The sequence below is a fragment of the Pagrus major genome, chromosome 23 (genome assembly GCF_040436345.1).
Source record: "Pagrus major chromosome 23, Pma_NU_1.0".
In the NCBI taxonomy this organism is placed as follows: Eukaryota; Metazoa; Chordata; class Actinopteri; order Spariformes; family Sparidae; genus Pagrus; species Pagrus major.
This window is the reverse complement of record NC_133237.1, coordinates 28,830,182-28,855,290: the sequence shown is the minus strand read 5'-3', so window position 1 is coordinate 28,855,290 and position 25,109 is coordinate 28,830,182. Positions and strand designations below refer to the sequence as shown.

Below are 25,109 nucleotides of genomic sequence, written 5' to 3'. Positions count from 1 at the left end.
AATGTACCAGCAGGCTCTCCTGCACACAGCTTGTTGTAAAAAAGGACCATTTTCACCTCTGTCAGGTCTCAGAACCGTCTCCACCTTCGATCATCGGCTCTGTTCAGGCTCGCTCTCAAACTTCATGTTTGGTTCTGGGTGCAGTTTATTTTCTAACTAACGGAGCAAAAACACTGCTGACAGAATAAATACTCTCAGTCTCTGCAAACCAGACAGGCTGACACTTTACATTTCTTCATGTGGAGGAGATTCTCCTTGTTGAGGTGGAGAGTTGTTCATCAGCTCAGAGAGAAGAGCTACAGTGTCTCTGCAGTCTTCCAGATGTTTCTCACCTAAATACAGCTGACCTGACCAGTGGTGACAGCAAGTGTCATCCTACCTACCGTCCTGTAAACACCTCAGGAAGACGAGAACTGCCCCTCATAAGACTTCCTGACCTGCTCTAACACCAGCTCCATCCACACCTCCATCCACACTGCTCCATCTACACCTCCATCCACACCTCCATCCACACCGCTCCATCCACACCGCTCCATCCACACCTCCATCCACACCTCCATCCACACCTCCATCTACACTGCTCCATCCACACCGCTCCATCCACACACCTCCATCCACACCTCCATCCACACCGCTCCATCCACACCTCCATCCACACCGCTCCATCCACACCGCTCCATCCACACCTCCATCTACACCGCTCCATCCGCACACCTCCATCCACACCTCCATCTACACCGCTCCATCCACACACCTCCATCCACACCTCCATCCACACCTCCATCTACACCGCTCCATCCACACACCTCCATCCACACCGCTCCATCCACACCTCCATCCACACCTCCATCTACACCGCTCCATCCACACACCTCCATCCACACCACTCCATCCACACCTCCATCCACACCGCTCCATCCACACCGCTCCATCCACACCTCCATCCACACCGCTCCATCCACACCGCTCCATCCACACACCTCCATGTGAACATGATAACACGTTCAGCAGAAATGTTGATACGTTAGCTGATGACACGTACAAGCTTGAAGTGGTTTGCAGAAACGTTAACACTTTATGGTGGTGACTGGATGGTGGAGTAAAGCCGTGGTCGAGGCTCACTGCTGTTGGATTGTTAGAGGTTTGTTGCCGAGGCTGCAGGTGGATGAGGTGCAGAAGAAATCTGAGGGATTTTAGGCTAAAGAGAGCGAACGAACACTGACGTACAGATCGGTTTTATGTTTTATTAAAGGTCAGTAAAATACCCTCTTATGTACAGAGTTTCATCTGTAAATCTTCCACGATAACTTTGTTCTATATCTGTAATACATATACAGTCAATACTATAAAAACATACAGCATTGTACAGATGATCATTTGTAGAGTTTCTGGTTACAGCAGAACACAAACGACAGTAAAAATGTTCCTGTACAATTCATCCTTTAAAAACACTTAAACATGTGTGGAGCCTCTCAGGGAAACGTCTCCGGTCCTCTACATTTCTGCAGATCCTCTGAGAGTCAGACATTTCAAACAGATACATCCAGAAAGTGTTTAGCATAGCTTAGCACAAAGACATGGAAGCAGTTTCATAATTTCTCATTTGGATCCTGACTTCATGACTTCTTCACACGACATCTGAAACAAGACATGACTCGATGGCTCCTCACTATACACGACTATTGATCCAGTGTTAAATACGATGACGGTCGTGTTCATGTCAAACCTTCGTGAAACATATGCTTGGTATTAACATATACTGACTGAGGACATTACTGTTCTGTGCAAATCTGTGTTTTCTAGTGTCAGGGAAAACACCAGACTGATGGATACTGAGAGCAAAACCACAGGGAGATGTTTAGAATTAAAAATATGTTTGTAGAAGATCCAGAGTTCATCTACATGTTGGAAGTTGTTGGACCGAACTGAAAACAACCAGTCGGACCCCGAGAGTAACCCTAACCCAACACCGGCTGCTTGGATGTAACACAGTCAGCAGGTAAGACTTGAGCCAATCAGCATTGAAATCTATGACACATGCAGTGAGTCACTCAGCAAATCAATCAATGTGACACATTTTCAGTTTGTTCGCTCACTTCCTGTATTTGTTCCTTCCTCTGTAAACTTCTTCAGTATTTTCTGGATTCGAACAATCTCTCATGTTCAGCTGAGCAATTCTCGTGACTCCAGAGAGTCTGTACGTACAGACGTTTGGGATTCTGTGACAACAAGGACAGTTAATACATTTAATAGATTTGTTCTGAACACAAGCTAAACCACATCGTATCCATGGTTGAAACTTGAAGCTGAGTTCCAGAAGATTCCCACAGTTTCATCCAAAATGTTCCCTCAGAAAATATATAAAACTTTCTTGTCTTTAAGAACAGAAAAGCACAAGAGATCGACGGGTCATTGAGGTCTGCAGTTTCAAAGGTTCTAGAGATATTTTGTGTTTTTAAGGCGTCAAAAAAGTGGAACACAAAAGATTTATCATCTTAAAACCAGTTCGGGGCTTAAGGTGGTTCCACAACAGTATTTCAGTTAGTTTTGGTGGTTGAGAGGTGTCGTGTGGCCCAAAACTTCCAGGTTCAACTACTTGTACACACCAATATCCACAGGAAGTTATAGAAAAGGACGAAATGTTTGGTTTTAAAATTCTACTTGGTTCCTCAGTGATCTGCAACCTGCGTGGATAGCTCTCCCTCAAAGTAAGATACTGGGTTTAGGCTTTATTGAGGAACGAAGTATGTGTGTTTCGTTTGCTCCGCTGCTTCGAAAGTAAAGTGATGGTTTCAAAGTTTCAGACAAAGTCCAGGGTTCTAGATGGTTCCATTCAGGATCTAACTGTGTTCTCTCAGGCTTGGTAAGAGCATTTCATGTAGTCAACGGGTTCCAGGCCTAATACATTTGTATATAGAAGTGTATATAGAATTTCTAAAAAAGCAGCAGATGATGTTTGGGTCCAAAGTTTTAGGAGTTTCCAGACGGATCTGGAGCATGTTGGGACAGTTCTGTCCCAGTGTGAGAATTTCTGTGATTCTCAAGGTGCTGAGTTAGTGGGGTTTGTTTTGGACTGTTATGTTGAAAGAACAGTGAAGCTGCTGGCTAAAGTTTCAGAATCAGTCCAGGGTTCCATGTAGTTCCACTCAAGTTCTAGCTGGATCATTTAGAGCACAGTGGTTAGAGAAGGGTGTCATGAGGGATCCAGGTTCCACTCCCCAAGTATTCACGACAATAAATAACAAAAAAACAGGAAGAGTTCCGGTTCAGAGATCAACAAGGTACTGGAACTTGTTTTTTTGTTTGTCTTTTGCTTCTGAAGTTGACTCAAGTTTAAGGTTTAAAACCAGTCCATGGTTCCAGATGGTTCCAGATGATTCCACTAGCATTCTAGCTGGATTATTTCAGACTCAGTGGTTAGAGAAAGGTGTTGTGTAGCCTGGGGGTTCCAGGTTCCACTCCTGTAGCTTTATTGACCATAAAATTTGGAGGAGATGAGTTCGGGTCCAGAGATCCTGGAAGGATCCAGAAGTTGTTGTGACAAGTTTTTTTGATTGTTTTCTGCATATAACAATGACTCAAGTTTTAAAACCAGTCTAGGGTTCTATATGGTTCCACTCGGGTTCAATCTGGATCATTCAGGCACAGTAGTGAGAGAAGGGCCTGGGGAAGCCTGCTGGTTCCAGTTGTGAAGTGATGATGTTTGGTTCCAGAGATCTGCAAGGTTCTAGCAGGATCTGGAATATATTGGAGAGTTCTTGCTCAAAGTGAGATGGTTGTGGTTTCTAAGGTTGCTGAGAAAAAACAGGATGTTCCATTTGGTCTGTTGTCAAAACTGCTGTCAAAGGTTTCTAAACCAGTTCAGGGTTCTAGATGGTTCCATTTAAGTTCTACTTAGGTAATTTAAGGCGCATTGGTTAAAAAGAGACATCATGTAGCCGGCAGGTTCCAGGTTCAGTCCCTGTGAACCTGGGTTCAGGAGGAGGTGACATTTAGGTCCACGGTTCCAGGAGGTTCTCTGACACTTTGGAAGACTTTTGGCAGGTCTCTTGATGTTCTGGTCCCAGAGGTTCCCCCTAACTCTGGGAGAAGACGGTGTTGAACTCGTTGAGCATGAGCTCCACTATCTGGCTCTGGAACACCATGTGGATCGTCATGTTGGCTGACTCGGTCTGGGGGCGGAGCAACGTAGGGCCGAAGACGATGGCGATGCTCTGAACAGACATCCTGTTGGAGTCCTTGTGCTCGACCACTCTGGACAGAGAAATTCAAGATCATGAATTAATATCGTCACAGTATCAGACTACAAACTGCAGCACTGTCGTCAGGAATCCTTTGTTCTTATTCAGATGAACTGAACTCACATTTTAATGTCTCACCATCATGTTTATCACCTTCTGTTTACACTGTTATGACCACACTGTCTTTGACCTTACATCCTGTCTTGCTGTGGGACTAAAGGTTTATGTGACCACACTCCTAGTTTAACTAAAATGTCCTCCAGGCTCAGGTGGCACAAATACAAAGTGTCCTAAATCCATCAAACAGACTGGATATACTGTAGATCACTGACACTCAGGTGTGCAGGTGTAGCTGGGCCAGTTTTCAAAATAAGGTGTTCTCAGTATCCTGATTCAAGTCAAGGCAAATTTTATTTATTTAGCCCAAAATCACAGATCACAATCTGCCTGATGAGCTTTATAATATGCACAGCATCCACCACCCTCTGAACTTGTACCGCTCATTTGAATGAGGGACAACTCCCAAACAAAACTCGTCCCACATGTGTCGGATCAGGGTGAACATATTTCTGTGAGAACAGATCTGAACGTGTGAAGACTAATCTACTCTCGTGGTTAGATGCAGTCGAGTTCTCTGTCTGCCGTCAGACAGATTATGGATGTGGATTAAAGGGAGCAGTTCAAGTTCTGTCCACAGGAACAGTATCACAACCTCCTCCACCGTCACCATGTTTGTTGTTGTCAAGAGCTCCTGACTGGATATATTCATAACATCCACGCCAACGTAAAGGACACATGGAAGTTTATGTATTGAATCTATTTTCAGACATAAAGCGGCATAAATCTGACACGTGAGTCTTAACCCGTCAGAAAACACCTCAGGATAATCTGTCAACTCGTTCTGTGCTGTTAGTGTTTGGAGGTGACTCCACACCTCTGGCTCACTACCAGCCCTCGCTTCGTAAGTGTAGAAACGACTCCCCTGATTTTTGTGTTAGTCCAGGCTGCAATTAGCCTCAGAGTGAACTCACCTGCGCAGGTGTTTGAAGAGCAGCTCCATGGTGTCGTGGTTGGGCAGAGGCAGAGAGCGAACCAGGTCCCTCATGTAGGAGACTCTCAGGCTGTAGTCTGGGACTTCTGCAGGGGGACAAACACGAACACCTTCACTTTTCAAGCATCATTGTAAAATTAAACCATGTTTATCTTGGATCATGTCTGACTGTCCTCGGGTCGAGTCTTGTCATTTCTTTTAAATTGACTGCACGCAAACTCCCACACACATTCTAACCTGCCAAAAATAAATGTATTTGTGATGTTTCTGTACTAGACCTTCTCTCAGCCCTCTCCTGCACTCCTGACTTGTGAAATAGATGTGCAAAGTATTTTTCTTCTAGGTGCTGTATCGTAGTCAACTGGATTTGTTTCAGTTTCTTGAAGACGTTTCCCGTCTCATCCAAGAGGCTTCTTCAGTTCTAACTAACTAGAGGAGCTGCAGGCTTTTAAACTCTGTGTGGGAGTGAAGTTTGTCGCTGATCGTTGGTCGTAGTCACTGAAGTCCAGTTGACTACGACACAGCACTCAGAATTACCATGACCTGGATGACCTGTAATGAAAATGAAAGACTCCCCACAGCTGATTAATGAATGCACAGTTCACTGGGCTCTCATTGGTTGTTGCCTCTGAACATAAAAGTGGAATTTTATCTCATATTGTTACTCAGTTTCTCATTAACTTTACACAAATTTCAGATTGTGAATAAAAAACGTCTCAAGGTTCAGTCGCATGATCTTTTTCCTGTTTGACTGGACAGAATTGATCCTTTGGTCTAAATTTAATTTTCAGACGGAAATATTTGTATCCATGAGGGCAAATTTTTCATGGCTGTGGTTTATGTGTTACGTGACGTGGGCTTTTTGTACTGACGGATGGCAGCGATGAACTTGTCGAAGCAGCTGAAGGGGAACAGCGGCTCTGGAAGCTCCCGCAGGAACAGTTTGAGGGCTCCGGTGATCACATGGATCTCCTCCCACTGTCCGTCCTCCAGGTCCAGCTGCTCCTCTGCAGGGATGACAAAGACACAAGCAAGAGGAACTAATCAGCTGCCAACAGTGTGATTACAGCAAATTTATTTTACAAAACGGATTGAAACAGATAAATCCTGCTGTCTGTTTATCAGGCAGGCAGAGAGACAGACAGGTTGTTACCATGATCAGCTTTGTGTCGTAGTTTCTGGATCACGGCCAGGTTTCCGCTCACTCTGTAGATCCCGTCCACATCCAGACCTGAACACACACATTCAGCTGTTAGTCTGCTGTGCATGTTTGTGTGTATTAAATGTGTGTGTGTTGTGTGTTTACCTCTCCTCTCCACCGCTCTGATGCACTTCTCAACAAACTTGGGGATGGTGTTGTTTTCTCTGTGACACAGTGTGTCCAGGTGACAGCCGAACACGTTATCTGAACAGGTGAAGGATATAAAAACATGGCGTCTTGAGTTTGACTGTAACACTCTGTGTTAACATCACTCAGTCCGACTCTGACAGGTCACCTCTGATGTAGCCTTTCTCTTTGACGCTCTGCAGCGTCGGCCTGCGCTGGAGGAAACGTCGCAGTTTGGTCCGAACTCGTCTCTGCTCGGAGTCGGCTGTTCCTGATGAACCTCTGGTCGCTGAAACAGAGAAGAAGAAGTAGAACATCTGAGCATGACAGGAAGTACTGTTGCACTCTGAGGAGGTGTTTCTGCTTAACATAATTCATTCATGTCAGTCGTGAACTTCAAAAGAGCTGGTACGAAACAGAAATGTTGAAACACGTCATTTACAAACGGTATTTACAAGAACTCTTTCTCTGAGTTTGAACACTTGGAAACATTTGGGATAATGTAGGAACACAATTCAACAACATATAGAAGTAGAATGGCACTCAGTAGAGTGCATACCTTCACCAAGGCCCAACAGACTCCTTTAATTTAATCAAATCCAGTTCAATATGAAATAAGACAGATTTAAATCCACTAGATCCGGGTTCTTATCAGGATCTGCATCAGATTGTACTCGGTCATAGATACCAGCCACCTAAATACACATGAATTTTTTCATCAAGATCCACGAATTACTCCCTGAGAAATTAACAAAAACATTCAGGGCAGAGACCCATCCTCCATCCGGGTTTGTCTGTTCAGTAGCTTCTGTGTTATCTGTGTAACTGACTGACCGACCATTAACTGAACCAGCCAACAAACCATCCAACAAACCAACCAACCAACCAACCAGCCAACAAACCATCCAAGAAACCAACCAACCATCCAACAAACCAACCAGCCAACAAACCAACCAACCAACCAACCAACCAACCAACCAGCCAACAAACATCCAACAAACCAACCAGACAACCAACCAGCCAACCAACCAGCCAACCAACCAACCAACCAACCAACCAACAAACCATCCAACAAACCAACCAACCATCCAACAAACCAACCAACCATCCAACCAACCAACCAACCAACCATCCAACCAACCAACCAACCAACCAACCAACCAACCAACCAACCAACCATCCAACAAACCAACCAGCCAACAAACCATCCAACAAACCAACCAACCAGCCAACAAACATCCAACAAACCAACCAGCCAACCAACCAACCAGCCAACAAACATCCAACAAACCAACCAGCCAACCAACCAACCAGCCAACCAACCAGCCAACCAACCAGCCAACCAACCAACCAACCAACCAACCAGCCAACCAGCCAACCAACCAACCAACCAGCCAACACCTCTGTGTAACGAGGTTATTAAAATTGGACTTTTGGGCTGAAGGTCAGCTCTCCTGCTTGTTCTGGAGCTTTCAGCAGCATCATCATCTTCCTCTGCAAACTGAGTTTGCTCAGTGGAGATGAATGGAAAGTGTTACAGTGATTGTAGACTCACATGTCCTCTTCCTGTCTTTGTCCTCTTTGTCTGAAGCAGCTTCGTCCTCGTCCTCTGACAGATGATCCAGCTCCTGAAACACTCAGACTCAGTTCAACTGGTTCTTACTATCTGAGTGTGTGTGTGTGTGTGTGTGTGTGTGTGTGCGCGTGCGTGTTACCAGCTGTCTGATGGTGTCCTGGATCACTTTCAGCCAATCAGTGATGATGCTCTCGGTGTCATACTGCATCAGATACTCACAGCCCTGACGAGTCTTTAGCTGCACACAAACACAAACACGCCATGTTGCACACGCCACACACGATGACATCAGACTGTAACCATGGCAACAGGTAGCGTACCTCGAGAACGTTCTTCTTGGACGACTTGTCTTTGGCGGCCCAGCCCAACGAGGCTCCTCTAAGCTCCACCGTGTACTCTGGAACGATCTGAGACGTCTTACTCTGAAGGACAGGAAGTCATCATCATCATCATCATCATCATCATCATCATCATCATCATCATCACTTTTTACTCCACTACATTTATCTGATAACTTAAGTTACTAGTTACTTTACAGATGCTGCATCAGAGCCAAAGTATCATATTTTTAAATGAATGTATTTCATGATGAGTCAGATGAAACAGTGATGGTGATAAACAGTATTTGGAGGACTGCAACTGCGAAAATCCAACGTAAATAAAAAAACAATTTTATTAAATTCACCAAAAATAAAACTAAAAACAAACATGAATTAATGTATTAATAAATATTTCTGTTTATATTTGCTTCTGTGTTTATTGACAAAAATAAAATACAGAAATAAACATTTAAATAAATAAAAATAAAACATAATAATAAATTAAATGAAAAGAAAAATCATTATACATTTAATGGCTTATAATTTATTAACTGTGGCATTTATTTATTTATTTATTAAAATTTGATTTTGGCAGTTTCATAATTCTGAGGATCTAATCATCGGAGTTTTTTCACATTTGATGTTTTATGTTGAATTATCTGTTGACTTATTGTGATAATTAATCAGCTCAGTGTTATTAATATAATGAGCGGTGTTAAAACCCAGTCACAGCTCCAGTATGTGTCACTGGTTCTTACAGCGTTCCCAGTGGGAGCAGATTTGGGGTCCTTGTGGAAGGTGAGGATCCCCCCGTGGAGGACGGTCCAAGACTGACTCCAGTTCTTCCTGTCAGCAACAACAACACAAACAGACACTAACTTGTGTTAATGACGAGAAAACTAAAAGAAAGAAAAAACAGTGACAGTTTCTTCTTCTATGAAATCGTTCTGCAGCTTTAAAATCTACAGACCCACAAACTCACCTGATCTTTTTGCCGCCATCAACTACTTTGGTTTTATTGATGATTCCTGCTTTCTCCAGCAGATGGCACTGCACACACACACACACACACACACACACACACACACACACACACACACACACAGGTGAGTTCTCAGGTTTCTTCAAAGCTGCAGGTCAGCTTTGAAATGTGAGTCCTGTGAAAACATGGGAGTGGTGTGTGTGTGTGTGTGTGTGTGTGTGTGTGTGTGTGTGTGTGTGTGTGTGTGTCTGCAGCTCAAACACTTTTGTCTCAGTGAATTATCAGTCTTGAGAACCTTTGGAACATCACCAGGAGTCCGTTGAGGCCCATGAACCTCTTTAAAGACAACTCAAAGATCCACAAGGACCTGGAGACCATCACAGACCCTTTCAACCTGCACAATTACCCCGTGTGCCACCTAAGGACAAACAAAACCTCCTCAAGGACCACTCGCTGTTCCTCTAAAAACTTCTCATGGACCCTGAGATTGTCCTCAGAGAAATCTCGGCAAAGATCCAGAATACCTTCTCAAGGACACCTTAAACTCCTCCAGGTCTCAGAGAATTTCCTTAAACACAAGAACAAGAAACAGAGACGACAGAAACCCTGTTGGATCTCCTCAACCACTTCTAGAAGCTCGTCCTCTAAAACCAACATATACTGTACTTCTCAAGAACCACTGGATCTCTAGAACTTCTCCTTGATGCTTCTCAAGGACCTCTAAACTTTCCCAAGGACTCACTGCAGTGAAGGACGTCTGACTGAGTCGTCTTTCAAACAGACCTCTGAATGTTTGATCTGATCTCGTTTAAAGGTCCAGTTTGTAAGAAAGTTGATTTTTGAGCCTCATTCCGACTCAGATACTGACGCTTCAGGATTGCAGGTCGGGTCCATCCCAAAGCGTCTTTGACAAGTTGGGAAGTCTTACAAGCTGGAGCGTGAACCAACTTTAGTTTGATCAGTTTTATTCTGATCCAGTTTGTGTCTTTTGTTCCCTAAAAGTGCTACAATTCATGTTGTACCATATCTCACCGACACGCCGGCATCAGCCCAACAATGTTATTCTTAAAGGTTCTCTGTGAAACTAACGTTAGCTGCTGTTGCTCTCTGTTAGCGGAGCGGAGAGAAGCACCGAGACGAGACATGAAGTTACATCATTTGGACTGCTCCAGAAAATCTGATCCCAGTCCATCACAGAGAAATCCACGGCCCAGCAGCAGTAAACAACTTCAACATGTCGTCCACAGGCTTGTGAAGAGAACCGAGAGAGACGGGAAGGTCTCAGCCAAGGAAAAAGTTCAGAGCTGAATACACATCCAGCACTGTTGGTTCTGTTAACACCAATCAATATCTGTGACAAGTCCCTCGTCATCCACTCACAGGAAGCGAACAGAACTCAGTTCTTAACAAATAAACATAAACATGTTATTATTATCCACACAGAGCAGTTAGATCCTCAGCATCATCATCAGAACCACCAGAACCACCAGCAGGACCATCAACAGGACCTCCACTAGAACCACCAGCAGGACCACTGAATGGACCACCACCAGAACTACCAGCAGGACCATCAACAGGACCACCACCAGAACCACCAGCAGGACCATCAACAGCACCACCACCAGAACCTGAGCAGAGCTTCAGTCATGTTAGTACTCATCATGAACGAATGGTTAGTGGAGACACATGGGGCAACTCTCTGGTCCTGTCAGCGCCTCCTACAGGCCACAGTATTCATTACGGCCACATCTGGACCTCACATGATCTGCGTCAAAGTGTTGGACGGCGTCCTTTAAGGCTGTTCTGATTCATCCAGGTGAGCCTGCAGCCGTCATACTGATGGCAGACAGCAGGGGGCGCCGCCCGTCTGAAGGTTCCCCCACATGACCAGTTAGTGTTTGAGAAAGTATAATGTTAGTTTGATTCTCTGTGTAAGAACTAAAGGTTGTAAAAACTGAGCGGCTGTAACAGACGACAACCACCAGAGACCTGACCCAGTTCTGATCTGTGACAGACAACCCAACAGACACCCAGCAGCCAATCAGGGGCCGGGACCTACGTGCTGCTGGTGGGAGGAGCCTGTGCTCCGGTCGGACAGGTTCCTCTTCAGTCTGATCCTGTCAGAGAGCTTGATGAGGAGAACAGGATGAATGAATGAGGTGAAACGGACTGAGACCGAGAGACGGGTGAGACAGGGGTGAGACACAGAGACAGGGGTGAGGCAGGGGTGAGACACAGAGACAGGGGTGAGGCAGGGGTGAGACACAGAGACGGGTGAGACAGGGGTGAGACACAGAGACAGGGGTGAGACAGGGGTGAGACAGAGAGACAGGGGTGAGACAGGGGTGAGACACAGAGACAGGGGTGAGACAGGGGTGAGACAGAGAGACAAGGGTGAGACAGAGAGACAGGGGTGAGACAAAGAGACAGGGGTGAGACAGGGGTGAGACACAGAGACAGGGGTGAGACACAGAGACAGGGGTGAGACAGGGGTGAGACAGGGGTGAGACAAAGAGACAGGGGTGAGACAGGGGTGAGACAGAGAGACAGGGGTGAGACACAGAGACAGGGGTGAGACAGAGAGACAGGGGTGAGACACAGAGACAAGGGTGAGACAGGGGTGAGACACAGAGACAAGGGTGAGACAGGGGTGAGACAGAGAGACAAGGGTGAGACAGAGAGACAGGGGTGAGACAAAGAGACAGGGGTGAGACAGAGAGACAGGGGTGAGACAGGGGTGAGACACAGAGACAGGGGTGAGACAGGGGTGAGACAAAGAGACAGGGGTGAGACAGGGGTGAGACAGAGAGACAGGGGTGAGACACAGAGACAGGGGTGAGACACAGAGACAAGGGTGAGACAAGGGTGAGACAGAGAGACAGGGGTGGGACAGGGGTGAGACAGAGAGACAAGGGTGAGAGAGAGACAGGGGTGAGACAAAGAGACAGGGGTGAGACAGAGAGACAGGGGTGAGACAAAGAGACAGGGGTGAGACAGGGGTGAGACACAGAGACAGGGGTGAGACAGGGGTGAGACAAAGAGACAGGGGTGAGACAGGGGTGAGACACAGAGACAGGGGTGAGACAGAGAGACAAGGGTGAGACAGAGAGACAGGGGTGAGACAAAGAGACAGGGGTGAGACACAGAGACAGGGGTGAGACAGGGGTGAGACAGAGAGACAGGGGTGAGACAGGGGTGAGACAAAGAGACAGGGGTGAGACAGGGGTGAGACAGGGGTGAGACAGAGAGACAGGGGTGAGACACAGACAGGGGTGAGACAGGGGTGAGACACAGAGACAGGGGTGAGACAGGGGTGAGACAGAGAGACAGGGGTGAGACACAGAGACAGGGGTGAGACAAAGAGACAGGGGTGAGACAGAGAGACAGGGGTGAGACAGAGAGACAGGGGTGAGACACAGAGACAGGGGTGAGACAGGGGTGAGACAAAGAGACGGGTGAGACAGAGAGACAGGGGTGAGACAAAGAGACGGGTGAGACAGAGAGACAGGGGCGAGGCAGGGGTGAGACAGGGGTGAGACAGAGAGACAGGTGTGAGACAGGGTGAGACAGGTGTGAGACAGGGGTGAGACAGAGAGACAGGGTGAGACAGAGGTGAGACAGAGAGACAGGGTGAGACAGAGAGACAGGGGTGAGACAGGGTGAGACAGAGAGACAGGGTGAGACAGAGGTGAGACAGAGAGACAGGGTGAGACAGAGAGACAGGGGTGAGACAGGGTGAGACAGGTGTGAGACAGAGAGACAGGGGTGAGACAGGGTGAGACAGGTGTGAGACAGGGTGAGACAGGGGTGAGACAGAGAGACAGGGTGAGACAGGTGTGAGACAGGGTGAGACAGGGGTGAGACAGAGACAGGGTGAGACAGGGTGAGACAGGTGTGAGACAGAGAGACAGGTGTGAGACAGGGTGAGACAGAGAGACAGGGTGAGACAGAGAGACAGGGGTGAGACAGGTGTGAGACAGAGAGACAGGGGTGAGACAGGGTGAGACAGGGGTGAGACAGGTGTGAGACAGAGAGACAGGGGTGAGACAGGGTGAGACAGGGGTGAGACAGGGTGAGACAGGTGTGAGACAGGGTGAGACAGGTGTGAGACAGAGAGACGGGGGTGAGTGTACCTGTGGACTGTCAGGGGACTGTCTTCTGTTGGACACGTCAGTGAAGTCAGAGACGTTCCTCCTGTGGCTCGGCGAGAACGTCTGGAACAAACAGCAGAGTTTGTCTGTCCTGAGAGACGTTACCTGAACGTGTCCTTCTGTTTCTGCAGGTGGTTCTAAGTGACAACTCATCCTGTGTTTGTTCTGTGGGTTCCACTCACGTCTTCGGCCACGCTGTGTCTCCAGTTCCTGATCTGCACCGTCGACACCTCCTCGGAAACTCCATTTCCCATCAGCCTTTGGGGCAACTGTGGAAGGTGGAGCAATAAATGAATTAATTATTGATGAATTAGGTCTGACTCACTGAAAGTGACTGATCGGTAAATGATTGATTGATTACCTCCTGCGGCCTCCACTGGGAGCCGTGTCCGTCTTTCATGTCCAGATGAGCTCTGGGAATCACGAGCTGCTGAGGATTCTGGGAAAAAAAACAGGAAGCAAATTCAAATGTTAGAGTTGTAAAATCCACTTGATCCATGTATGTGTGTGTGTGAGTGTGTTGTGTGTGTGTGTGTGTGTGTGTGTGTGTGTGTGAGTGAGTGAGTGAGTGAGTGAGTGAGTGAGTGAGTGAGTGAGTGAGTGTGTGTGTGTGTGTGTGTGTGTGTGTGAGAGTGTGTGTGTGTGTGTGGTACCGATGTGAAGACAGCGTCCATGTTGTCCTTGTGGAGCTGTACAGGATAATCTTCCTCTGGCAGCGGAGGCTTCGGTTCAATCAGAAACAACAGTTATTAAAGATAATTCACAGTTTGTAATCAGATTACAGATCTGTTGTCATGACGTCACATTTAAAGGTCCGTGTAGAACCAGACGACATGTTCTGCTGTAATTTAACTAATCCAGACTGAATCCGGACTCGTCTCAGGACGTACCGGGCCGTCGTCGGGCCTCCTGCTGGTTGTAGATCCTGGGGGTGAGGAGGGGGAGGAGGGGGAGGGAGGCTCTGGTGCGACCCATGACGTGGCTCCTGAGGTGGGGTTGTAGTAGTAAAACCTCCCTGAGACTTCATCCACCAGCTGCTCCCAACCACCAGAACCCTGTCGGGAAGTGACGTGTCATTGGTGAGTGACGCTGTGACATCATGACGTCACAATCTACACTTTAATTCTATTCAGGCCGTTGTAACGTGTTGAGAATCACACTGTAATTATTTCACAGCATTATATTCATACTGAGACTAACTAATTAAGATAAATTAAAACGTTTACATCAGCTCACTGACGGTCTTGAAGGCACCAACGTTACACACAATCATCTGTTAGCAGAACCGTTAGCCTGGTTGGATATTGAAGTAAAATAATTAAACTTTAAAAGTTGATGAAGCTTGTTGGTCTGTGTCTGTCAGCGTTTGTTTCAAACGCATCGTTTTACTGTTTGATTGAATTAAACTGTTTGTTCACATTAACTGTGACTTTACTTTGTTTTGTAACATTAAAGGAAGAAATGTTAATGAGAAGAGATCGATCTTCACAATCTGAAGAAACAAACTGACCTTAAAGGACAGCTCATTTTGACATGTTCCTGTTTTATTTTGAAGTGTTCCTGTTTTATTTTGACATGTCCCTGTCTTATTTTGAAGTGCTGATGGACTCCTGCACAGGTGAACTCAGATTAAAGGTCAAGTGAAGGTCACATTGTCTTCAGTCACATGACTGAGTCCAGGTGTTTGTTACCTGAGAGGAGGCGGGGGAGAGCAGAGGGGAGGGGGAGGTCAGCTGCCCCCCCTCGCTCGTCCTGGACCGGTCCGTGTCTCGAGCAGGCGGGGGTGGCGGGCCGTGTGGGTCGGTCCAGGTGGTCTGTCTGGTTACAGGATGGAAGTAAAACACCTTCCCGCTGTCCTGGTCCGTGTGCACCTGGACGGGTCAACGAGCACAGACCACATTTAAACATCACACACAGAGGATGGTGCGTTCAGGGGCAGTCGGACAGGAAGGTTCCTCAGTAACGTGTGAGCTTCACCTGTTCATTTGATCACACTGAAACAGACCTGAACCGCTCCGATGACGCCTCATTAAACTTTAATTACATCAGTGAGTGTCAGTGACATGAAGAGACGGCGAAGAAAGCTGGATTACATACGAGCACGTGAGCGGCCGACAGGAGCATGTGACTGAGCTGTGAACATCAGAGAGGAACCAGGAACCTGAGGCTGGTATTTAGATTATCATTACAATAAAACAACACAGCGGAGAAAAACACTTGTCAAGTGACGTTTAATTTCCTCCTTTCTTCTTCTTCTAGTCCCTGAATGTCATCACTTTAACTCCTTTCAGTCTCAGAAATCATCTTTTGGACCGACACATGTACTGTCCTCTGTCCTTATTCCCACCATCTCGTCTCTCTACAGTCCTCACGTCTGTGAGGTGTTCTGTCTAAACTGTCGCTTTAGCTGCTTTCAACCCTTTAACTTCATCCGTCTGTGTCTCAGACTGCTGCTCAGTCACACACCTGTGCTTCCGACCTATCAGAGGTCACCTCACCTGCCATCCGTCCTGCGGGCTGAGCGGGGAGGTGGGGCTTATCATCCCAGCGGACGAGGAGACAGACGATGAGGGGGTGTGGTCTGGAGCTGAGGGGGCGTGGTCCGGAGGAGGCGATGAGGGGAGGGCGGGGCCAGAGACGGAGATCTGAGGGACAGACGTTTTCTTCAGACTGGAGATGTTAGCGTAGATGGGCGAGCTAGGGTCGAGCGAGCTGTGATCCTACAGACAGAGAGAGAGAGAGAGAGAGAGAGAGAGGCTGGTCTCTGATTGGATATCACAGTCTGACGCTCTGCTCACAGGTTCTGTATCAGAGTCTCACCTCTACACAGTCTGTGTTTGTTCACACTGAACCAGGCAGCTCCGACATGACGAAGCTCCGGGTCACATGGTAACATGTGAATCTACAACGTCTCTGCAGACACTTCATAATCATGTGACTGCTGTTATCAAGTGATGTGGCTGAGATCCTGATGACCAAACATCCACCTCACATCCACCTCACATCCACCTCACATCCACCTCACATCCACCTCACATCCACCTTATATCCACCTCACATCCACCTTACATCCACCTCACATCCACCTCACATCCACCTCACATCCACCTTACATCCACCTCACATCCACCTCACATCCACCTCACATCCACCTTACATCCACCTCACATCCACCTCACATCCACCTTATATCCACCTCACATCCACCTTACATCCACCTCACATCCACCTCACATCCACCTCACATCCACCTTACATCCACCTCACATCCACCTTATATCCACCTCACATCCACCTTACATCCACCTTACATCCACCTCACATCCACCTCACATCCACCTTATATCCACCTCACATCCACCTTACATCCACCTCACATCCACCTCACATCCACCTCACATCCACCTTACATCCACCTCACATCCACCTCACATCCACCTTATATCCACCTCACATCCACCTTACATCCACCTTACATCCACCTCACATCCACCTCACATCCACCTTATATCCACCTCACATCCACCTTACATCCACCTTATATCCACCTTACATCCACCTCACATCCACCTCACATCCACCTTATATCCACCTCACATCCACCTTATATCCACCTTACATCCACCTCACATCCACCTCACATCCACCTCACATCCACCTCACATCCACCTTACATCCACCTCACATCCACCTCACATCCACCTCACATCCACCTCACATCCACCTTATATCCACCTCACATCCACCTTACATCCACCTTATATCCACCTTACATCCACCTCACATCCACCTCACATCCACCTCACATCCACCTCACATCCACCTTACATCCACCTCACATCCACCTCACATCCACCTTACATCCACCTCACATCCACCTCACATCCACCTCACATCCACCTCACATCCTTCTTAACTTAACTTCTGATAAACAGTCGCCTCTGGAACGACCCTACAGCCTGTATCTTACATTTTAATTACATTTTAATCCCGTTAGTCCAACATTAGCTTTCTGGCTAACAGCTGAGTGGAGTAGCTAGCGTCAAGTTGCTGAGTCGTAGCTACGGTCCGTCCTATTTACTAAAGTACTGACCGTTTCCATTACATAAGAACCTGATGGGATTGTAGTGATTGTTCCAGCTGTTAGTCCGACCCTCAGGTGTTAAAACATTTCAATTCTGATCACAAAACACATGAAAATATAAATTAATGTTTCATCCTTTCATGTTTTCATCCTTTGGTGAGTGACCATGGTATCAGGCGGTCACTCTGCTGTGGGTCAGATGGTTCAGGCCAACACGCCGCCATTAGTTCTGGTAACGGACACCTCGTCTCTTTATATACTGCATGTTGCTGTTCACACAGAGACGCTGATCAAACCTTCTGTTCTGAGTCATAAACGGCAGAAACACAGAGGACATATCTGCATGCTGTGGCTGACTTCATGTGCTGCTCGCGGTGAAGCTGCAGCTCGCGTCTCTGCTCGCGGTGAAGCTGCAGCTCGCGTCTCTGCTCGCGGTGAAGCTGCAGCTCGCGTCTCTGCTCGCGGTAGAGCTTCACAGTAGAGCTGCAGCCATGAGTTGGTTTGTTCATCATTTCAGTCGCTCGCTCTGTAAAGTGACAGCGTTTCATTTCTCTTGTGTCTGAATGTGTTTTGTGTTTTGGACAAACGTCTCATCTCTTCCTCATTAACAGAAATGTTTGTCTCTGGGTGGAGTGAGCTGCTGTCCAACAGGAAGAGCTCCTCCTCTGTTTTATAAACACACACACACACACACACACACACACACACACACACACACACACACACACTAAATGATTACAGTAAAACAACAAACATGCAGCGGCTCAGATTTAAACTGAAAACATGAGACTAATGATTTTGTCTCAAACTGGAACTTTGAGTATTTACAAGTTTTCTTCTATTAAATTCTATAAGTTGAATGTAAATAATAAACACATGAGGTTTATGTGAAAGTCTGCATTAAATAAATATAATCACACTGACTCAACATGAAGAACTTATATATATATATATATACATATACATATATATATTTATATATATATATATATAGAAGAAGAAGACAAAGAAGAAGAAGAAGAAGAAGAAGAATGCAGTTTGTTTTGTCGTGTCTTTACTTGATGATTTAAATCCTTCAGTGTGTAGAGACCACAGTGAGGGAGCTGGTGAGAGCACACCTCACTTCCTGTCAGCTGACTGCAGATCAGCTGTTCCTCTCTGTTCTCATCTATTATTCATGTTAATGTTGAGCTCTGCAGCCTCACACAGGCAACACACAACCAACACACAGGCAACACACAGGCAACACACAACCAACACACAACCAACACACAGGCAACACACAACCAACACACAGGCAACACACAACCAACACACAGGCAACACACAACCAACACACAGGCAACACACAGGCAGCTCTCAGTGACTGTTTCCATTCAAAACTCCATTTGGTTTCTGTTTGTTTTTAAAAAAACTTCACCTGCAGAACAAATAAAACCAGTGAGGACTTACCCATAATGCCTCTCTCTGTCAGTTTGTAATCCGTCTGATACTGAAGCTGTCATGATGACTCTCTGCTGCAGGAAGCCCCGCCCCCTGCCTATCTGCTACCGGATGCCCCGCCCCTTGCCAATCTGCTGTATATATATAGCCACGCCCCCTGTCCGCTGATTGGCTGTCTGGGTATTAGTAACTTCTTTAACTTCATCGCCTCCTCAATGACTCACACACTGTCTTCAAGGATTCCAGGAACCTTTTCAAGGGCCCACAGGACTTCCTGAACATCCCCAAAGGTCTTCACAGATCCTCAGAACTTCCTAAAGGACTCCTGGAACCTCCTCAGGAATTCATAAAACCTTCTCAAAGACACCTGGAACCTTTAGGGACACCTTGAGCTTAAACAAGGACTCCTGGAAGCTCACATGATCCCAGTCATCTTTTCCAAACCTTCATGGAATCATGCTGAGCCAGGTGTGTCCAGGTGTGTTTTAATGTCGCTCAGTCAGAGCAACAACAGCAGAGTCTGTGACCAGAGTCAAGACAGCAGGAAGACAACGTGATGCTGCCCCCTGCTGGTCTGTACTGACTCTTACGACAAGAAGAAGAAGAAGAAGGAGAAGAAGGAGAAGGAGAAGGAGGAGAAGAAGAAGAAGAAGGAGGAGAAGAAGGAGAAGGAGAAGGAGGAGAAGAAGAAGAAGAAGGAGGAGAAGAAGGAGAAGAAGAAGAAGAAGAAGGAGAAGAAGTGTACTTGTACTGTAGAGCTGTGAGAGCACCGTGAAGGTCTCAGCTCCAGGACCACCTGTTCAGGTGAACCTCCTCTCCTGTCGTCCAGTGTTGTCGACACTTCAGCCAATCAGGACAGAGCCTCAGGACTTTATGACCGACATCAGACCAGAACCCACAGGTCCTGATTCTGACTCAATCTGGATCAATTGGGAACTAAAGTCTTAAACTAAAAATCATCTCTCTCTCTCTCTCTGTCTGTCTCTCACACACACACACACACACACACACACACACACACTCACTCTCTCTCTCACACACTCTCTCTCTCACACACTCTCTCTCTCTGTCTCTCTCTCTCTCTCTGTCTCTCTCTCTCTCTCTCTCTCTCTCTCTCTCTCTCTCTCTCTCTCTCTCTCTCTCTCTCTCTCTCTCAGGTGTCAGGTTACTCTGGTTGTTCCTCCCTCATCCTGCAGGTGTCACTGCAGCGTCATCCTCTCCCAGTTTCCTGTCTGACATTGAACACATCCTGCCAGCTGTGACATCACTACATCCTGCTGACCTCATCACATCCTGCTGTGACATCACCATCAGACACACACACACACACACACACACACACACACACACACACACACACACACACACACACACACACACACACACACACACACACACACACACACACGTGTTTTGGTGCTAAATGAAATAATTAAAATGAAAGAAGAAGAAAACAAACGTGTTGATCGAGGTCGAGATGAGGAGAGTGTGGAGGAGTTGGAGGTCAAAGGTCAAAGAAAAAGAGGAAACAGCTTCTCTTTCTCTCCTCTCTACTTCCTGTGTGGACGCTGCAGGAAGTGAGACGCTGGACAGGGCTTTTATTTTGTGAAGCTGCAGCCTGACTGAACGACAGATCGACTCCTGCTGACAGCGTCTGTGTTCACACGGTTTGATTACTGATGATTAATCAGCCGCCATCAGACCAAACATGAGACTGTGAGCAGAGACGACCAGACAACACAACAACAGAACTGAAGACTTTTGACAACAACACAGACTGAGGATGCCTCAGGTGTCTTACCTGTGTGGGGGGTGGGGCCGGCGCAGGTTCAGGTGGCACTCCAGGACTCACTCTTCCTCCGACCAGAGTGTCCAGGTCCAGGTTCAAGTCCTGGATGGACTCGTAGATGTGGTTTGAATCTTCCTCTTTTAGTGAATCCTCCTCGCCGGTGCTCTCCTCCACGCTGATCTCCTCCTCCACCTCCATCGGGGACTCCTGGTTGTCATGGTGACCTGTGGATGGCGAGCTGTGGAGCTCATTGTGAGGGGGGACCACTGGAGTCTCCACGGGGATGGGCTGGGTCTGGGTCCGGGGTGTGGAGAGGGGGTCTGCTGGACTGAAACTGGGAACTCGATGTTTCCCAGAGTCCCAGTGGTCGTCCAGGAGCCCTGGGTTCTTTTTACTCAGACCGTCATCGGACATGTTTGTAGTCCCATCAGTGGTTGTGGTCTCCGTCTCTGCAGGAGCGGCAGAAGGGTTGCTGGAATGACGCGATGTCGGTGCCACCAGAGGCGACAGGTCATGGAAGTCCAGTGGGACGCCAAATGTAGACATGCGGTTCTCGGCCTTGCGGTACCCGGTGGAGGCATCCGGTCTGAGCCGGATCGTCACCTCGTCTCCTGGTTTGCTTTTAGTCCCACTGGACTCCTCCAGAGTCTTTAGGACAGGGACAGGGACAGGGACTGGGACAGGGACTGGGACTGGGACTGGGGCTGGGACAGCCACAGGAAGCACCACTGGTTCAGGACTGGTTGGATCAGCAAAGTCCAGAGGGGAGGGGAAGTCTGATGGCAGCTCCTTGACGTACTTGGCAGGGATGTAGAAGGGTTTGGAGTTTTGGTCGCTCCGGACCTGCCACCAGTGGTCATTGGTCTTGGCCAGCAGGACGTAGCGTTCGTTGGGTTTGATGGAGACCAGCGCCCCGTCCCGACCCTGGTACTCATACTGAAACTCCACCAGAACCAGACCCAGACCTGAAGGGACCCAGACCAGACAGGAGGATCAGGGGAATTGATGAAGAACAGAGTTATATCCATGATCAAAGGTTAATGCTAATGCTAACTCAACTACTACAGCTGCTGCTCATGACATCACTTCTCCTACTATAATTACTCACACTGCTAAAGTACTATGCCACTTATTTAACTGCTACTTCGCTATCACTGCTAACGTTAGCACTGCTAACATAACTGCTATGATGCTACTGATGCTAACGTTACTCCTGCTGTTGATCCATTCAGGACTCATCTTGGCCGCTGACTCACCTCTGCCGAGCATGGTGGAGGTCGTTGCCATGGTGACGGCTCTGGGCTCCTCAAGCCCCGCCCCCCTCAGGTAGACAGGCAGATGGTGCTGAAGGTGAGGGGTCAAAGGTCACACCTGATCATCAACCCCCTGAAGGAGAGAAAGTCACATCAGAGCAGATTCAACAAGTCCTCACAAACACGTAGCAGCCTGTCTGATCATCAGCAGCTAGCTTAGCATTAGCCTCAGTGACTGAACACGTCCAGACCTCAGCTGGTCACATCCTCAAGTTCTAATGTGAGCACCTTTACTATCCCACTCAGTCTGCTTCCTTTTCAAACCCTGGAGCCTACATTACCCACAATGCAACTCAGACACTGAGTGACATCACTGGAGGTAGTTTATCAGATTGCCTGCAGCTTCCTCTGGAGATGTTAAAGTCTTAGTACTGCTTTGTTCACATCTGCAGGAGAACAGCTGTCAACACACTGTAATGTGGAGAAACTCTTAACATGATGTCATGATGTCATGATGTCATGGCAGCGTCATCATAAACATGTTCAGTAAAATAATACAGTTTAAAGTTCCATCAGTTAGCCACATGCTAACAGCTAACCCTCATGTTTCAGAGATTGTTGTTGTGTTTCTGTGTTGCTGTCTTCACGGTCCTCCTCAGATCTGTGACATTAAAGTGTATTATTCTGCGTCATCATGTGACCTGCCGTCCTCTCCTCTGATTGGTTCTGAACATTAACTTACACAGGCTCAGACGTGTCGGACTGAAGCTGCAGATCAACGTTAGAGACGTACCTGAAGACACAGTCAGAACACTTCAGTCTGTTTTAATGTCCAGTTTTCATATTTGAATGTTTTCTATGAGACTGTTCCGGCTGTGACAGTGGATCAGAACCAGCCCCAGTGGATCAGAACCAGCCCCAGTGGATCAGAACCAGCCCCAGTGTAAACAGCTCCTCACACACAAACACAGGAATGACAGTTATGTGTTTCTCTGCTTCTTCTTGTCAGAACAAGTTTGACTACAAATTAGCTGCTGACGCTAACGCTAACCCTCATGCTTCTCCCTCGTGCGTTCCTGACACCTCACACCTGGTCCAGCTGTAAATCACATGATGTCCAGCAGCAGGTCTGTGGAGTCAACAGGTGGAGCTGATCACTCACCTGTCAAGTGTCAGTATGATCATATTCACACTCACCTCTCTGCTCCTCTCTTCAACTCTGCGCTCAAAGTCACAGCAAATGGAGGTTCAGCCTCAGAGAGACAACACTGCACAGTGTCCGCCCACTCCTCAGGTAGAGGGGCGGGGCTTAACAAAGGCATTCTTTGCTCAGGTGAAAACCTGCCTTTCATCAGTGGGTGCAGGTGATCAGGTAACATGTTTCAATGAGCTGCAGTGAACGGATCCTCACAGGGAGGCCGTCTGTACGCTGACGTTCATGTTTCTGAATGTTATTAACATCAATTCACAACATTTTTAAACGTTTTACACGACAGCAGACAGAAACTGAACACCAACATGTCACAGGAAGAGGGAGACAAAGTCTCCAGACTCCCTTAACAAATATCTCAATTTAGTGAGTTGTTGAGTTGAGACAAACTTTATAAACTTTGCGAAACACTGTCTCTGACTAATTCTTCATTATTTGGGCCGTCCGGTAAATTCAGCAAATGTTGGCCTCACTTTAGGAGGCGCTGCAGCCCCCTCGGCCCCTCTAGTTCCTGCATCCATGGATCCTCCTCCTCCTCCTCATCCACATTTCAGATGTGGAGAACTGATTTGATTTGAACATGAGGACTTGTTGTCTCTCTCAGCTGCTCTCAGACCTCCTTTTGATTGGCTCTGTTGTAATGTCTCTGTGTGCTGCTGTTTTGTCCGGGTCTCCTCCAGACAAACATGTGATGATCTTATAGACCATGATGCTTTGCTGCAAGTTAAACCAGCCAACAGGATATGAAAGAGCTAAACATGAGAACATTTAGCTCAAAAATAAGTTTAGCATGAAGAAACATGAGGTTAGCATTACATAAAGTAATGTGAGCAACAAGAGGTTAGCATGTTTGTAAAGAAAGGTTAGCATACATCAGTATAGATAGCATTAATATGTATCGTTAGCATTAATATGTATCGTTAGCATTAATATGTATCGTTAGCATTAATATGTATCGTTAGCATTAATATGTATTGTTAGCATTTTAAAAAGTACTGTATTAAGTATTTTCAGTGTGGTAGTTGCACTTTTACTCAAGGATCTGAATACTTCTACCAACACTGACCTCTGAGCAACACACACACACACACACACACACACACACACAGAACAATAGCGGGAGGCTGATCTCAGGCCTGTTCTGTTTACAGAGGGAAGTGTCTGCTCTTCCTGTCTGCTCTAAGCTCCGCCCACATGACCATGTAGACTCCACCCCTCGGTGACATCACACCCTGCTGTGTGAGTGTGTGTGTGTGTGTTTCCTGTCTTTGTAAGAACAATAGTGTGACAGCAGTAGATTCAGATGAAGCTCAGCAGAAGTTTCACTCTGTGTCCTTCTACCTGAACGATCATCAATAACTGATCAATACATGTGATCGAGTGTGTTTCTGTATCGCTGCATGTCAGAGTCCGAACTCAGCTGCAGGTTCTACACAAGTTCTGAGTTCAGACGTTGTGGCCGTCACTGTAGTTCACATAATGCAGCTCTGTAGCAGCTGCAGCTCCACTAACGGCCACTTGAGGCTCCGCAGTGAGTCAATGAGAGTCATGTTAAACTCTACAGCAGAAAGAAACGTGACTACAGAGTCCAACTGAGCCGAGTCGAGCCGAGTCGAGCCGAGTCGAACCAAGTCGAACCGAGTCAAACCGAGTCGAACCGAGTCAAACCGAGTCGAGCCGGG

The 25,109-nt window shown here is 47.1% G+C and overlaps 1 protein-coding gene across 1 annotated transcript; it reads right to left on the bottom strand.

Annotated features, from left to right (window-relative positions):
* Positions 1-1,230: 1,230 nt before the first annotated feature.
* Positions 1,231-23,621, bottom strand: arhgap27l (Rho GTPase activating protein 27, like). Its single transcript, XM_073494499.1, has 20 exons — positions 22,221-23,621; positions 20,977-21,929; positions 16,147-16,368; positions 15,340-15,519; positions 14,539-14,703; positions 14,302-14,370; positions 14,010-14,087; positions 13,831-13,917; positions 13,631-13,711; positions 9,498-9,565; positions 9,274-9,361; positions 8,516-8,617; positions 8,335-8,433; positions 8,175-8,247; positions 6,789-6,908; positions 6,599-6,697; positions 6,446-6,523; positions 6,165-6,299; positions 5,273-5,378; positions 1,231-4,254 (listed from the first exon to the last, which is right to left on the bottom strand). Exons 1-20 carry the CDS (start codon positions 22,249-22,251, stop codon positions 4,077-4,079), a joined length of 3,012 nt encoding a protein of 1,003 aa, XP_073350600.1. The 5' UTR covers positions 22,252-23,621; the 3' UTR covers positions 1,231-4,076.
* Between the last annotated feature and the right edge of the window lie 1,488 nt (positions 23,622-25,109).

Coding starts and splice junctions, on each gene's coding strand:
- arhgap27l (XM_073494499.1), bottom strand. CDS start 22,251: ATGGCAACGACCTCCACCATGCTCGGCAGAG. Junction 9,566..13,630: donor AGTCCCCTGACAGTCCACAG/GTACACTCACCC, acceptor GTGTGTGTGCAG/TGCCATCTGCTGGAGAAAGC. Junction 8,248..8,334: donor AGGACACCATCAGACAGCTG/GTAACACGCACG, acceptor TGAGTGTTTCAG/GAGCTGGATCATCTGTCAGA.